The sequence below is a fragment of the Kryptolebias marmoratus genome, linkage group LG9 (genome assembly GCF_001649575.2).
Source record: "Kryptolebias marmoratus isolate JLee-2015 linkage group LG9, ASM164957v2, whole genome shotgun sequence".
Classification (NCBI taxonomy): domain Eukaryota; kingdom Metazoa; phylum Chordata; class Actinopteri; order Cyprinodontiformes; family Rivulidae; genus Kryptolebias; species Kryptolebias marmoratus.
Window position 1 is genome coordinate 12,380,758 of NC_051438.1, and position 17,077 is coordinate 12,397,834.

Sequence of the window (17,077 nt, forward strand, 5' to 3'; positions counted from 1 at the left end):
GGCCTTTCAAACCGGCCGTGTTTCCACTCATACCCTCCAGACAACAGGAGCCGAATCTGAAACATCCAGAGACAGACCCACGCTCCTGCAGCCTTTTCTCTCTTCACAAAAGAACACTTTAAGAGCTCCTCCGGTTATCTACGGCGTCGCTCCGCAGCTACAACTTCAATCCTCTGATTCCCCCCCTCCTCCAGCCAAGCTCCTCCAATATCCTAACAATGTGCATCTGTGAGAATACTTAGCCTATTGATTAAACTGTCATATTTAAGCCCCGAGATTGATAAAACTTCATTCAAACGTGTCACCCGATGACAGCAGTTTGAGTGATACGGCACAACACGAATACAGTAGGGGGCTGGGGCGGCGACACGACGCGAGGAGCTCCTCTGCGTTGTCAACTCGGTGTCATATTTGCATTTTAAAACCCTCGCACAAGCGCGCGGCATTGTTTCGCTCCGCGAGGCCCCTGCAGATTTCGCATCAGAGGGGAATCCATCCTCTTTTTAGACTGTCATCATCTGGAGCCTCCTCTGGGTGGAGGGGGGGGGGCTTATTTACACAGACGCATCGGCCTCAGGGGGCCACAGCGGAGGCTCGTGGCTTCCACATGAGAGGAACGCAACAATAAATCAGGATTGGACGTAAAGAAGTGTCATTTTTTTGTGTGTGTGTGATATAAATCGTTTGATTTGAGGTGAATTTTCACATCGACAAACCGAACCGATGCAATAACCTGATAACGGGCCTCACTTTACCGGAAGGATTCAAGGAATGGATCTTTGAGTTTTTTATATGTGAACAATCCAAGCCCAGGCCCTGACGGCTACGTTTGCCACTATGATGGTGTTGGAGAGCTTCAGATAAAGCTTTGTCACGTGTGGGGATCATTAGGAAGAGCTTGACTTGAATCTAAACCACGATCTTAGTCTTATTGTTGCGTAAGATGGGGAAAAAAAGAGAAAGAAAATGACAAAATAAGAATAAGTGTGTGAATAACACTGAAAGTCTTAGTTTTGTGAAGTCCTTTGTGATCACCCTCTGCCACGAAGAGCGGGTTAATCATGTAAATACTTGTGTCTGTGTGTGAATGTGTTCGTTCTGCTGACTGTCGGCGAAATGCCTCCTGAACGCGTGGGCAGATTTTAGTGAAACTCTTAGATGAACATCTACAGCTGGGTTAACCTTTGGAGTCAGGTCAGTTCAAGATGGCTTCGCGAACCTTAGCCAACACAACGACGGCTACGGCTCTGTCAGTTTTTTTTTTTGATCACATTTGCGTATTATTGTTAATCGCTGTTGTTGACTCCAAAAGTTAAACAGTTGTAGACATACATCCACAGATTATTGTCAGAAAGTTTCATAAAATCTGTGTAAGCTCAGCTTCTATCGTGCTAAAATTTAGCTCAATGTCTGTAAAACTGAGGTGTCTGCTGAGGTTGGTTTGCTGTGGCAGCCATCTTGAATCAGTTTGACTCCAAACGTTACATCCAAAGATTACTTTTTGCCAGTTTCAGTAAATACACACAGACATGATGTTTCGCTTTTTTGCTAAATATGCCAATCACGGGCTTCTGAGGCAGCGTTTTCAAAAAGCTCGTTTTAATCAGTCAGACAAAAAAAAATGCTGTTTTTTTTTTATCCATTATTAGTTAGTTGTTAATTAGTTGTTGATCCATTTTTTATTTATTTATTTGTATCAGCTGATTGTGACTGATGCTGGCTCAGAGGAAGGAGAACAGGCTGCTCTGCCCGGGAAGTAATCAGCGCCACCTTTGGCCCAGACGGCTCCACCCGAGGCAAAGCAGGCTTTTAAAATCAGCCCCCGGAGCACCTAGAGCAGGAACGCCATTTAAAACAGCTGTGTTACACGTAGAGCGGCACTTCCTGGGTCATAGGATTATGAGAGGAGATTCTCTCGCTGGGCCTCAGCTGCATCGGACCACGACGTGGTGGAGGTTTCAGGTGATGGCTATGCTTGTTGTAGTTTCAGCAAGAATAACGCCAAAGATTACATCAGCGCAAGGCTTCCAGAAACGTTTAAACTTTACACCTTATTCCCCAGCAGCAGTCTAGGATCAGGGTTAGGAACGTGTTGAACGTTGTATTAAGCAGATTTACACCTGGAACAGTTACACATAACTGAGGGCGTGCTTTCATTTTAAGCTGAAGATTCATGTTTTAAAATTTTAAACAACATACTCAGACAAATCCCAGTTTACTGACTGAACACTAATTCAGCATTCAGACAAGAGTTTTACCTCTTTTTTAATTTTTCTGTCCGTTTTTTGTTTTTTTGCAATCCAACTACTTCGGTATGCTTAAGCTATATTTAAGCTATTCAAATATCAAAACATTCAGCTCATTCAGGCAGACTCGTGCTGTGACTTTCAGATTTTGTAACCTATACGTCAAATTCATTTAGAAAAATATCCCTCACAGAAACACATCGCAATCTCTTCCATCAAACTGGGACCACAGATGAAAATCTGTAATCTTGTTTACTCCGGCACGTTCACATCTCTAGTTACGTCTGACATTTATGATGCTTTGTGAACTAAAATAAATGTATATTTTTTAAAACATTGTTCTCTTTGAAATCTGTAATGGCTGCCTTCACTTGCACTGGGATGGGATCAAATTTGCTGCCTAAAATTGGAGTGGCACCTCAGGAGGTCAGTCAGGTTGTATATGGGTGGGCTGTACCCCCCGAGGTCACCATGTTAGCCTCGCCCCTGTTCAGGGATTTGGTCCCTTCATAGGACTATCTGGGACACGGGGCTTTTTGGTTTTGTCCTGTGATGTTGAGATGTGAAGTGGGGGGCGTCTCTACTGGATTAGAGGTGTGAGCGTGTCGGGTACCGCTGCCGTTGTACGAATTCGCTCTTCAGTGATGCTCAAGTGGGCGGCGTGTATTCCAACAACCTTTGAGCAGAACACGACAAGTTGCCATGACTTCGTGCCGCCTCAGAACTATCATTGACTGTAATTCACACGGTGCCTTCCCTGCTTGGAGGTGAAAAGCTTCAGCACAGCTCTCCCCAGTGACCACTTCCTCTACAGTAACATGAGAAGCAATGACTCATCCCTCAGCTTACTTCGGATTTGGCGTTTTCAGAATTGTAGAACCCGCAGTCTTTCTGAAGGGGTTGGCAACATTTGACCCAAATGTTTCACAATCGAGACTGGAACTTTAAACCTACATATTAACGTGTTTACTCCAGGTATTGTTAGAGCTTGAGGTGTGTGTTGTGAGTAACTCCCAGCTGCTACTTTAGGGGTCAGTGGTTGGAGCGGTCATCCTCCAACAAGGAAGTCAGAGGTTTGATTCCTGGCAGCTGTGAAACATTGAAGTGACCCTGGGCAGGACACTGAACCCCTCATTGCCTCCGATATGCCCTGTCGGTGTCTGACTTCAATCTGAAGCCCTGATCAGACTCTACAGAATGATTTGTTTATTAGAGATGTGAGGAGAGCTGTATGGATGTGTGTATGAATGTGTGTGTGGATGGGGAAATGAGGGCAGTCTGGGCTGTAAAGAGCTTCGAGTAGCTTGACTGGCTTAAAAGGCGCTGTAGAAGGACAGTCCATTTACTACCTAACCAATTTTTAGCTCAATATCTGTAAAACTGACCGACTTTTAGCTATTTCTTGTTTGTACTAAGGTTGATCAGCTGTGGCAGCCATCTTGAATCAAGTTGACTCATTTGTAGATGTGCAGCCAAAGACGATAAATAAACATCCATGCAGTCTTTGATAGCATTACAACTCTTCTGAAGTGATTTTTGTGGGTTTCCTCTCGTCAACTGAGAAACTTTTATAGAAATGTTCAAAGGGCGTAGACGAGGAGAAGTAACGGGGGTCTTTAACCAGCTCTGTAAATATCAATCAGAGCTGCGAAAAACACCACCGTGAAAGGAGACCTGTGAGCGTAAAAAAAAAAAAAAAAAAAAAAATTATGAAAAGGTAAATGCGTCTCCTCAGCATCCTCTCCATCTCACTAATGTGTTGATTACGGCTGCACTTCACCGAGGAGACGTCTTGTTCCAGATCTCAGGGTGCTGCAGAGAGACGTCCTCACAAGCTGCCGTTTAAGAAGCTCCAGCCGCAGACTAAATGAATCCGTTTAACGTTAAAAGCTGCACATTCTGTTTAAGAGAAAATAAATCAACTCTGGAGCAAAAAACCCATTAGATGTTAAAACAGAATATTGTATGCTGCCCTCCAGTCAGTAACACAGGCTGCGCGGAGTTGTGAATTTATAATACTAACTTTTAAAGGCTTTTATTTTCTAAATAATGTTACGACAGTAAAACGCGAGCTCGGTTTGATCTGAAAATGAAAAGCCGAAGCGCCGGTTTAAAAGGGAATACAGATGAAACACAAACTGGACTGAGTTTACTTTATTTAAAGATATAAATCAGGCACATTAATACAAGAAATGTGTGCACTAATAAGTCAGCTCTCAATACAAAGAAATCCACAGCAAAAGTAGTTTGATATCACTCAAGATCCAACTCTAAACATTACAGCGAGAAGATGTGAGGGGAAAAGAACCCACTGAATTTTTCTGTTTGTCTGATTCTAGCTTAAAAAAAAAAACAAAAAAAAACGTGCATGCCCCTCCTGCTGGGGTTCATAGATGTTATGAGCAAAACAAAGTTTCATCTGCAAGACCAAAGCAGTAAGATTTCAAAGCCCTTTTTGTAGAGCAATGCACTTTTCTAAAGCTATATGCATGACAGTATGCACAGAACAACGCCATCCCACTGGTTTTACTGGGGGAAAAAAACAACAAAAATTTAAAAGGGAAAGTCGTTTCTCAGGGTTTTTTTCTCTTTTATATAAAGACACTGGTTGATATAAAATCATGATTAATGCTGAAGCTCCGGGGCAAGAAATACAAACGCAGAGCGTCGAGTTTAAAAGGCAACAAAACTGAGAAGAAAAAACAACAACAACAACAACAATCCGTTAAACTGAATGCGTTCAGAAAGTGGAGGTGTTTGGTCTCATAATGAAGCCTGTCAGCTTTGGACAGAACACACACACACACACACACAGTCCACTTGTTGTCTGGTCCTGAAGACTGGGCTAATTTACAAACTGACTAATCTGTGTGTTAGCACTCGTGTGTGTGTGTGTTATAGGTACGATAAAGCTACTGTCAAAGTTTTGGAACAAAACAAGAAAAAATAATTTTAGGAAAACATGATCTGAGATGGGTTACTTGAAAAAGAAACATTTAACAGATAATAAAATTGAATATAGTCAGTTTGAGTGTATCTGAGCTTTTTATAGCAACCCTAAAGTTTAACAACTAGCTTTAAAAATAGAACCAGACTAAGTTTGTGGTGTTTAAATACCGCCGACAGATCCAGTTACTAGTTAGTGCTCAGGCTAAAGGAAGGCCGTTTAAATTTTGCATAGTTCTCTGCAGTATAGAAAATGAAGTTTACCAAAAACTAAATGAAAAACCACAGCTCCTATTAGTCTTGCTTTAAAACTGGTTAGAAAAATGATCAAACGCCTCTTCGAATTATTTCCAACATCTCTTAAATCCATTTGTTTCTCTGATATATATTAAAGAGAAAGAAAAAAAAAAAGCCTCGTCTATACGGTTTCTTTTCTACAGAACAGGCCGTTCTTGCTACAGATTAAAGCTAATCTGAATGACAGGAATGAGGCAGTGGAGGAATATAACTGGTCAAACAGAGGTACAGACAGATAACAGCTCCTCTCTCACTGAATAATCATCTAAACTCATTGGTTATAAACTCTGCGTCTCCGTCTAGATGCTGTCCATGGCTTTGAATTCGCTCAGAGCCTGCACGGGGCTCATGTGCTTCTTCTGGGACGATCTCTTGACTTTGTTGGTCTGCCCGTCATCCTGCTTCTCCCTCTTCACCAGAGGCTTCTTCTCGGGGGCTTTCATTTTCCAGGAGACCGCCGGCATGTTGAGGGCCTCCATGTTTTTGTTCCTCTGGTATTTGGTGGAGGCCACGTAGGAGGCCTTCACCGTGGACACCACGGCGTTCATCAGATTCTTCGCGGCTTGAATCAGGGACATGGCGCTGTCCAACTGAAAGGGGGAGGGAGGGAGAAGAAAATAAAATTAAGATGCCACATCAATCACCTCAGTTAGCTTTTAATTAGCCTGTACTGGGAAAAAAAAACGTGTTAGAAGTAAACAATTAATCATCCGTTTATCGTCTTACAGGTTTTGGGCTCCTGGTTTTTCAGAGGCAAACCAGAACTCGGCCCCGCGAACCGGGAAAATTAACAACCATTTCCTTGTCTGGCATACAAAACGTCTGTGACGAATTTTAGAATATTTAAAAAGGTCAAACTAATTTAATCAGCTCGCTTTAATGGCTTCAGAGGCACCGGTGACACTTGGGTAAGTATCAGAAGCAGACCCTCCGTTCAGCTCCGAATCATTATTTCCTGCGTAACGTGAGTCGATCATTTTAAACAGGAAGGTAAGTGGTTAATTATTGCTTAAAGGGCTCTGTGAGCGCTGGCCTTGAACGCCGTCACGTCACGAGGTAAAGGTTAGGAAACACTTGAACACAAAGAGTGAAACGTTCATTTTGTTGTCTCGTTCAGTCATTTGACAGCTAGCAGCCGGGGTCGGCGGCTTTGGTTTATTTTGGCAAATATCAACTATAAAAAGTTTTTAAAAGTTGCAAATGCATTCTGTTGATTTAGTCGTTTTGAGCCAGAATGTGACAGCATTAACGTGAATATTTTTTTAATATAAAAGCCGTTCTGTCTAAATCACCTTTTTTTTTTTTTTTTTTAATGTGCGTACTCCGAGACTGAATGTTCCGTCTCTGCTGGAAACCTGTAATGTTTGCATCATCCCGTCTGCTCTCCTTGTTTGTACCCTGCTACATTTGAAACTGCATCACTGAGTTTATCAGCCTTTCATTTAAACTCAATCTAAAAGGAAAAAAAAAAAACTTCTCAGTGGATTCTGAAATAAAAAAAAAACAAATTGGAAATAAGAAGTGTGTCTGGTTTAAACGTATTTGGACTTACCCCAGAGACGACCAGCTCTCCTCCCAGGTTCTGAACCTCGGCTTTGACTTTGCTGCAGATGTTGAGCTGGTGACAGTACAGAGCGATACGCTGCAGGTAGGCCAGCAGGTCCTGCTTACAGGAGGAGTCGGGACACTGCAGGAGACAAGGAAATGAAAGAAAAGAAAATGTAAATCTGTAAAAATCTGTTGGTGTGTCAATGGTCGGGAAAAAAAAGATTCATATTTCAAGCGGTGCGCCGGTTCCGTCTTTGTTCCTTTTTGTCACATGCAGTCATTATTCTGCATATTTTCGTACTTCTACAACGTTCTCACACTTTGCCAGATAAGATAGTAGCAGTGTGGCAGGTGAAGTAGACGCCCACATCCTGGCCAGAGCCAAAATGACAAACGGACGCCCACCACCTGCTGTCTCATCCTCACGAGGTTAACACGTGATCACGTAACACGCGACGCACACTCCGCTAACGCTCAGCCGACGGCGGGGATAATGGAATGTCAAGTCCCTCTGGAGGGGAAATATATTTAGAAACTCACAGGATTTGTACTCGTTTTTCATTCTGAAATCCCATAAGTTTTTTTTTTTTTTAAAGACTTGATCCATTTCTGAGCTACTTTTAACATCAAAACATCAATAAAGTTGTCGTAATTTAACAGGTTTATACAATATTGCTATTAATTAGATCTGTATGCTGAGGTAAAACTTTTGGACACGGGATGAGTCTTTCATTCAATTATTGATTCCCCGCCAAAAACAAATATTTGGGGTTTCCACCATGAGAGAACTACAAAGAACAGATTTTTAAAATATACTTAAGTACTGGTCTGTTTTACTTCAACTTTTAAGAAAATGATACATGAAAAGTTTGTTCGCCAAGTAAAAAAAATACTTTCTGATCAGAATCTCAAATTCTCCACCACCTTACAATGCAAATTTATTTTTACATGAGCCTAAACAATTTATGTTAAATGTTAAAAGTTGTTTTTTTTCATTAATTAATAATTAATAGTTATCCCTTGTTTCCGGTTATACTTCTCAGAAGTTGGAGTTTACAACTCAAAAGTGGACATCAAAGTGACCATGTTCAGTTTTTACATAAATCAATGTAGAAAAAAAAAATATTTGTTTGAGCAATTTTTAGTTTTTAAAAACAGCAATAGGTAATCGAGTCTGGGAACACTGATGTTTTTCTCCCCCTAACACTTATCCACCCCTGAATTAACTTCCACACTTTAAAACTGGCTCAACTTACCCAAAATCATACATTAATCTGCATTTTTTTTCTCCATCCAAACAGTTTTGTCAATTTGATCTAAAAGGTAAGAATGAACTGATGCGGCTGAAGAAGCCAACCAGCTTCTTTTAAAATAATTTAATTTATTTTTTTAAAACAGTGTGTTGTGGAAATGTTGTGCCTCTTTGTGAAATATGGAGACTGGAGGGAAGTGTTAGCGCCTCTGAACTGGCAGGGGAGAAACTCGCTGAGCTCAACTGACATCTGTGGGTAAGAGAGCGCCAACGCAGACAATGGTGCCCACGTCTCTGCCTGAACAATGGCAGTATGCTATTTACAAGTCCACACTGAGACAATGCTGTGCCGTCTCTGTTTGGCTGGCGAGCAACAGCAGCATTATGAGTCTCCTTCGCAAAGTTGTAGTGCAATCTCATGTGTGAAAAAGAACTTGTGAATAAAATTAAATCTGATCTTCAAAATGTCTGGCAGGAGAATATTGGCTCCATGGCGTCAACTCGGAGTTAAAAGAAAAAAAATAATCTTACTTCTGCTTCGTAGAAGACATTATTGTCAACAGGCGGATAGGTACACAAGTCACTAAATTGAAGCCAAAAAACCTCCATCAACTTCAGAAAGAAATTATCATAAAATCCACTTTAAAGTGGCAGCATGTGAAGAGCTCCACAAATGCATCTCATTTAGCATTGGCAATGTCTTTGACTCATTTTATCTCATCGTAATTAGACTTGGGCTCCACCATTTCCAATCCCTTTCCTGGTTAGCTAAACAAGCCCCCTGCCAGCACAGTAATTAGGCCACAGTACTCTTCTTAGCTGCTCATCAAGTGAAGGATGTAAACACTTTGATGGGGGCCCTGACGCTTTGAATCAGATCAGAATGACCTGAGTCACAAATGGTTTATCAGCAATGATTAACAGACTGACTTTGTTGCAGATCACAGGCTGCCAGCTTTTCACATCACCTACTAAAAAAAAAGCGCCATATATGGAAGAATCGGTGGCTGGCTTGTGCATGAAAAAGCTGAGAGAAAACACCAGCTGAAACACCACTAAGAGCCCGGTTCTTTTGGAACCTGAGAAAATGTGAATGGACTATTTTCAGGAAAGCAGTAGAAGGACAACATTAGCATGAACAAGTGCTACATGCATGTCTCCAGAATCATAAAAAAAAACCTTTACTCTGACTACAGCTAAAGGACATGGAGTCAAGATTGTAGCATTTTTCACTTGACAATAGCGGTCTTTTTAACTGCTGAGTACAGTAACCTCACAACAGGTAACATCATATCTATGCAGAGGGAAGAAGAGGAAACATCAGAGGGATCATGATTTCTGGACACTTCAAACGGACTACAACTTATGATGCATCTAATCCTGCTGAGCGCATCAGTATCCCTGGTGGGAGAACAGAGTGCTCCACTGAATACAGTGCACTCTCTCCCAGATATACAGTCATGCATGCATTTACAAACCGCCACAACTGTGCTTATTTATACACAGCTTACAGAGAGAGAGGACACCAGAAGAGGGGAAGGACATGGAAAGATAACTGAACCCTGCACAGCTTCCATTTCTGATTATTCTACAAACATCACATGACACGTTTAGTTTTTTTTTATTTTTTTTTTAAATATATCACGAATATCCAGTTCTGATATCTACAAAGACAGGCTAAGAGGTGAGGAAAGTGATGTAAGAGTCAGTGTTTCATTGAAGAGAGGCATGTAAGAGAAGGGGAGGGGAAAACGAGCTGAAGGGGTGATCATCATCTTACAGCAACTAACAACTAAACATGGCTGCTAGACTGGCGTAAACGGGAGAGGCAGCAAGGTTAAAAAGAACCAGAGCGAACCAGAGCAAAATCAGGAGGAAAAAGGCGACGATGAAGAGTCAGCCAGAGGGGAAACGGCGAGGAGGAGTAAATAAGGGAGAAATCCGACTGGGGAAAAGAGAACAAGAGGATTCAGCTGAAGTTGGGAGGGGCGGTTAAGTCAAACCGAGACGGCGAGCGCGCGCGTGACGGCGTGCCCGTGCAGAGGCACGCATGCAAATGCAAAGACCTGGGATGAGGCTGAATGCAGCAGCCATGCTAATGAAGGCTTGGGGAAGTATTCAGACGGCTGAGAGCAGGGCGCCGTGAAAGCATCACTTGTGCTCATAGTCGGCTCAGCTGCTGGCTTCCCTCAGCACTCAGGAAACTCTGCAAGGCTGCGCCGACGGTGACATGTGAATACTTAAGTTGCACAGAGAGGGGAGAGAAAAACACCTTGAGTTGTTTCGCCGAGGCAAATATGCATGTGATTAAACAAGGTGGTGGTGACAGTATAATGACCGCTTCAAGTTTCTCATCAACCACCGTTAGCCTGGTATCCAGAAACCATTTCAACCACTGTACGAATAACTGAGGGTGAAAATGACAAAAGGCCATACAAGTTGGGTGTATTTGCTCAACCTATAGATATCGTGTGAAGCACAGCCTATTTATGCTCCATTTTACAATGAAAATGCGCTTTGGTGCAAACATGAAAATGCTTGACATTAGCCATTAGAATACACTGTATTTTTTTTTTGTCCTGTCTAAGTGCAAGTGAAAAATGTCCTTCAGGCTCGAGTGTTTGTGTGGCCAGTCAGAGAGAACAGGAGGAGGTGGAGTGGTGTCTTCAGCACACATTTTTTTTTCCCTTTTCTTTTTCCAAGGCAAACCAACAGAGGAAGGTGAGTCACCATCTTTTAAAAACAGGAGAAAGCAGTGCAGGCAGAAATGTCAATGATTTTTGGATGGTTCTCGCCTCCTTGCTGCATGTATTTTAGAAATAAAAGGTGACACAAAAGGAAAAGCTGGGTCATAACTTTAACAGACACGACTTGCTAAGTTAATCTGTTACAACGACGCCCACCACGACTTAATCCCCACGAGGGTCTCACTTTGGGAATTTATAGCTCGAAATTTTGCATTTATCAGCGTCTTGTGGCTGCAGGGGTGAGTCGGGAGCGCAGCGCGAACAAAAATCTAAAACCTGGAAGTTGCAGGGGCGTCGAAGAAAGCTCCCTCACTCTGCTGTGCATAAAGTAACAATCCGGGAAATAAATGACGAATGGGACGGTCAGGTCTCATCATCGGAAATGGCAGGCAGTTCCACTGAATTCTATTACAACGGCGCGGAGACACGCAGAGCCCCTGAGCCGCCGCCAGCCAGCACTGACCTTTCTGGACGCATCACCCGGAGGAAATGCCAATTTTCAATATTTACTGACGAGGCCGCATCCTAATGTGCCACTGCCAGCAACCTGTAGGGGAGTGCCATGGGCAGTGAACCCAAGAAGTGTTTTGTTATGTGAAAATCTACACTCCTGCTAACATTTCTAAGTTGCTAAAGGTTTTTTTTTTTAAAGGAGGTTTGTGGCTTTATCATATCATTTTAGCTTGTAAAACCCAAACCACCGAATTTTAATTCTTATAATTGCAGGTATCCAATTTATTTTTTGATACATATTTATACAACTCACCAACACAACACATGATTAAACCTCCGGCCATCTTTAAAGCACATCTCAAGTTTTAATGGGTTTAGTTAAAATTAAAGGAAAAATTACACCTCAATCTTGTTACAAAAATTACTTAAATTAGCCCGACTTTGATGAGTTTGTTGGTGAAATGACTCAATCAGGAAAACGAAGCTACAGTGTCAGACTATCCGTCATGCTTGTTATTGTCAAGACAGAAACATAATTTGGTTTGGAAATCTTGACTAATTTTCAGCTTATTTTTGTTTTTTCTTTTTTTTTAGTGAGAGGATTTAACTACTACCCTTGCAGAAAAATTTGCATTTAAGAAAAAAACGCTGATGCACTATTCCTGATGATCTAAAAAAAACTAATTAATTTCAGTTTTATGTGTCTGCCAACCAGTCAAGTTGCAGTTTATGTCCAAGTCTGCCCAGACTCGTAATAAAACCCCTGGCAACAAATATTTAATCGCCACTCTTGGTAATTTGTGCTTCAGCTGTTCAATTTTGCAGGAAAAACAAAACAAAACAAAAAAAACCTCAAATAAAACAGATGTGATAAACCTTTGATTTTGCAGCTGAACATTCTGGCTTTTTTAAAAAAAAAACACATTTCAAAATAATTAAACAAAGTTTTTATAGGTACTTGAAAATACTTATTCAGATCACGTAGAGGAAGGAATACAGAAACATCCTGAATTATGCATTTCTGAGTCAAATACCTGGACAAGTCAAATGAGTCAGAAGTCTCAGAAAGCTGGTGGTTTTGGCTGACTGACAGAAAACATGACCCCAACAAGAGAGCTGTCAGTAAAAACAACACAGGATTATATTTGTTCTTTGGGAGTTCGGCACACAGTGGCAAATAATGCTGGTTATTATTTAGTTTCAGCTGAACTTGGGAGCAGAAACAAACAAAAAGGGAAGGTTGTAATCAAAGAAATGTATAAATGTAGGACAATGAAGGTGTCAAATGTTGAAGTAATATGCTTTGGAAGAAAGAAACCAAAGAAATTAAAAAGGCAGCGTCATAAGTTAATGTTTGTGATTTAAAATGCCAAAAAATGAATGAACAAAAAGTTTCTGACTGGAGAAAAAAGAAAAAAAAAAGTGGAGTTGTTAACTGCAGTCAGAAAAATCGGAAGAAACGGGGAGAAATTCCAGTTATACAGCCGAGCTAATAACCAGTCAGACTAAGGCCAGTTTCAAAGCTAATTTCTGCAGTTTAAAACAACTTCAATCTTAAAAACTTTATGGTGATTCAACAGAACATTTTAGTGTAAACTTTCACAGTGGCATCACTTCTGCATCAGTTATTTACACAGAAATCTGTGTTAGTATACGGTCTGTCAGAATAACGCTGCGTTGCAAAATAGAAGCGTTCCTGGCCGGAGCAAATTAATGGATGTTTTTAAAAACCACCAATTGTTTACGATGAACTGCAGTTAGCTGGTGGCTGACCCATGAACTGCTGAGCTGAGAATTTGTGAACTCTCTGGGCGATTTCGCTCCTGCGCTGCTTCAGTAGGTAATTTACAAGCTGTCAGTTTCAGAGTGTCTGTAGCCAGACCTGGGATTAGACTGTGACCAGCACCAGAGACTATAGATCACCATGAATCTCTCCTGACTGAATGCAAATTGGAAGAAAAGTACACTCTCAGTACACTCTGAGTGTAGACATAAAAATAAAACTTTCACAACACGAAGTGAGAGACACTTGTGCTTCTTTGGTGAGCAGGCAAACTGCTGGGATTTATGGGCTACATAGCAGCTAACACTTTAGCATTATAAATCTCAATTACATAGCATTATTTGTTTACCGGGCCAGTCGGATCAAACTCTCATAAGGTTCCCTGCAGAGAAAGGTAATAAATTGTTAATCGACTGCAGTGCAGACCTTCGTACAGCAATGACCTAAATCCTGCAACTCATCTCGGCACTACATTCATTTCTTTTTAATTTTTATGAAGCTCTGTTACACACATTTAAGTGTTTTACCATAACCCCAAACTGGACCGCGTCCACCTGCGTGTTTACCGTGAACACAATATTCTCGAACCAAAGCCCAGCGTGACAGTGTCTAATAAACAAAGAGGTGGGGTGAGAGGCAGCGCTGTCAGTCTGGGACCATCTGCCAGCGTGTTCCGAACGAGAACCAAACCCTCGCAGGCCCTGCAGGCCAGAGGCACGGAGAGCACGTGATTAATATGCCCAGGTTAATGAGCAGTCCCAACATCGCCTTTACTCCTCTGACTGTCAGTACGTGCGATTCACTTAACTACAGCTGCTAGATTATGCAGACCCTCCCAGTGTGGCGCGCTTTGCTGCGAGTGGGCCTGTGGCATCTCCTGCTTTGTTAGAGGTATGGCTCTAAATATAAACCGCCAGCATAAAAATAAATAAATGGTAAAGAAAAATAAATAAATATCTGCCACTTGGCAATTATGCAGCTAATTAAAAGGCGAAACACTCTTAATGGATGTCTCTCTCAGGAGGGATGTTCCTCCCTCAACAAAAATGAACTGCCCTCCCTTTCTCCGGCTCTCCTCGGTAACCCATGACTTTCTCTGAGAGTTCTTGATGTTAGAGTCAAGATTCACCTGGTTTCCTGGTGCTTTTGGTCTCTGCTGAGATAGAAAGGCTAAGAGGGACAGCTGGATGGGTTTAGAGAGGCTGAAGGGGTCCTTGCTCTTGACTAAGACGTCTGTTTCAACAGCCAAAGCTCTTCATTTATTTATACTTTTGAGTGCTTTAAACCACCAAATCTTTTAAAAGTATGTGTGTGTGTGTACACAGGCGCAAACGACACATGTACAGACAACAAAAAATAAAAAATAAAAAAAGGAACGAACAAGTACCTACAAATAGCAGAGGACAAAAGGGGAAGACAGTCACCTAAATCTGACACATCTGTACTTACGTGCCTGCAGAGAGCAAACGCCAGTCAGACGTTTTGCATGCAGGCATGCACAGACAAATATACACACACACCTGCACAGTTGCCCATCTGTTTTCTTTGGGGGATCACACTGTTTTCATTAAAGCGAATGTGCATCTTCAAAAGCTGCACTGAAGCATATAAAAGTGACTTTCCAGGGCGGCTTATTCCCCATTCCGATGATTCAAATGCAATTAGGTCAGTACAGGTAAAGCCGTTACTTTGTGATAGACGTGGGTCTCTAATATGAAAGATCTGAGGGCACGTTAAATAAAATATCAGACGTGCAGGGCTCTTTGAGGCCAGCAGCTCATTATGTCAGACAATGAGGGAGAGAATTCTGCTGAAACCTAAATGCAGACGTTTCCAGTGGGTAATGAAATCGCTGAAAACCTTGTCAGGACAGGCAACCAGAAGATGGGAGAAAGGTAACTAATATACTATCCATAGTGGTTTGAATATGGGGTGGGGGGGTAAACCTTTTCTACAGCAGGTATAGAGTTAATAAACATGGGCTATTTTTTTTTTTTTTTTTACACATACTTAAAGTAAGAAACTTTAGCAAATTCACTGTACCTAGACTAATGAGATAAATATTTATCATTGCAAAACAGACCACAGAATTGATTATGAAAGATGCCAAGCCCCGGGACCTTTGTGCCGAAGGCCACCAAATCCATCAAAACTTTGTGCCGTTACTTTTTGCCAACGTGTTATCTGTTATTACGAAGCCAGAGAGCGAGAGTGACTGAGCCAACCAGTGTTATCTGAGCAGAAATCCTACACATCTGAAGACAGTCCCTTCTTAGCCAACTGTGTTCTTCGATAAAAGTGGGGAAAACACAGCTGCTACATGCTGAACACACGAGCAAACATCTTTCCAGGAGAGGAACTCGATGCGATGATCACGTCCTGTTGTAAACATCACAAGTCTTGTGGTGTTAAGAACAAAATGTGTATATATTGCAGACACAGGTGCAGTAAGTCTCTGCCTAAGTGATGACACATAAGATTAAAGATAAATCATTTACAGCGTCTCCCTAAGGGGACGTACAGTATAAGTACTTAAGTGAAATACGAGGCTCAGGATAATTGAAAGTTTGTTTCTCGAAGTCAAGAACCACAGACTGTTGAGTAAATTGGAAGATGGAAAACAAAGTATCTGATCATGAAAGAAAATTCTGCAATTTGGTAATGTTCATCTTCTCGATAAATCACAGAAAACACCTCCAGTTTGTTAGTGTCTTGAATGTGCATCTGAACGGGCAAATAAGAAATCCAAACACCTTTCATGAATGTAATGTCATTATGTCAGTTTTGCAATGATGGCTTAGAAAAGGAAACAAACTAAATGGAATTGGAGGCAATCTGCTGAAGTCTTAAGCCAAACAATGAGCCCCAACAAACTTCTGAGTCATACATCTCTTAGTTAAATAATGAGCCGTCGAGTGTTGCAGTCGCTGTATGGATTTAAAAAAAATGTTTACATTGTCATGGAAACAATCCACTCTTTTCAAATCCTTGTTGTGCTACGTTCCTGCTAATGTACAAATTACTTTGGGGAATTCATAACTGGGACAGAAATTAAAACCACTTTATTATTGGTGCAGCCCTATAAATATCAAGAGATATGTAGAAGAATTTGCAACAGGCAGATTCAGTATGAAAATCCAGGACGGTTGGGGGTTTTGCACAGAAACAACAGTGATGGATGCCCTGCCAACCTAAGTAAGAGTGTGGAGGAAATAATTTAAAAAAACATTTTTCAAATCTTGAAATCTATTCATTACCTCAACTTAATTACTTTAATCAGCTCTGTAAATATATATGCTTGCATGTACCTACCTATACTTTCCTCTACTGTTTGCTGAGACTCCCATAATTCCATTTTAGACAGAATACCTTTTAGGTTGAGGAGTGGGTTGAATGTGGCCCACTGTAACTGTATACTGTGGTTGATAGCATAAAGGTGTGATTTACGTCACTCCTAGGGGACAGAGGCTCATTATGACTTACTTGGTCAGCAATGGTGCGGCCCAGTTTGTCCATTCTGGATCCTGCCTCTGCAATTTTCTTGGCAGCGCTGATGACATCAGATGTATTCTTCAGTGGCCCTTTCCCCCTGAACGGAAAAGATGGAAAACATCAGTCTCGGCTTTAACTCTGCTGCAGACTCTAGCCTCGTACAGGAGGGGGAAAAAAAAAATCCCAGAGCCTGATTCTGTTAGAAGGTTGTTTTCGGTCAGAAGGAGGAATGTATAAATGAACAACAGGAATAGTTTAAGTAAATGATAAGAGAAGTGTGTGGTGGTGAACAGACTGTTCCACATATTAAACT

The 17,077-nt window shown here is 41.4% G+C and overlaps 1 protein-coding gene across 3 annotated transcripts in view; it reads right to left on the reverse strand.

Annotated features, from left to right (window-relative positions):
- Positions 1-4,385: 4,385 nt before the first annotated feature.
- Positions 4,386-17,077, reverse strand: part of ctnna1 (catenin (cadherin-associated protein), alpha 1) — a 64,120-nt gene continuing 51,428 nt past the window's right edge. For 2 of the 3 annotated variants that reach the window (XM_017426643.3, XM_037977573.1), the window contains exons 16-18: positions 16,756-16,861; positions 7,042-7,176; positions 5,789-6,079 (exon numbers count right to left, since the gene is read on the reverse strand). In XM_017426643.3, coding sequence (XP_017282132.1) covers positions 5,789-6,079; positions 7,042-7,176; positions 16,756-16,861 — 532 coding nt within the window. Of the gene's footprint in view, positions 6,080-7,041; positions 7,177-16,755; positions 16,862-17,077 lie in introns of all 3 variants that reach the window. The other variant, XM_017426642.3, reaches the window with a different exon arrangement.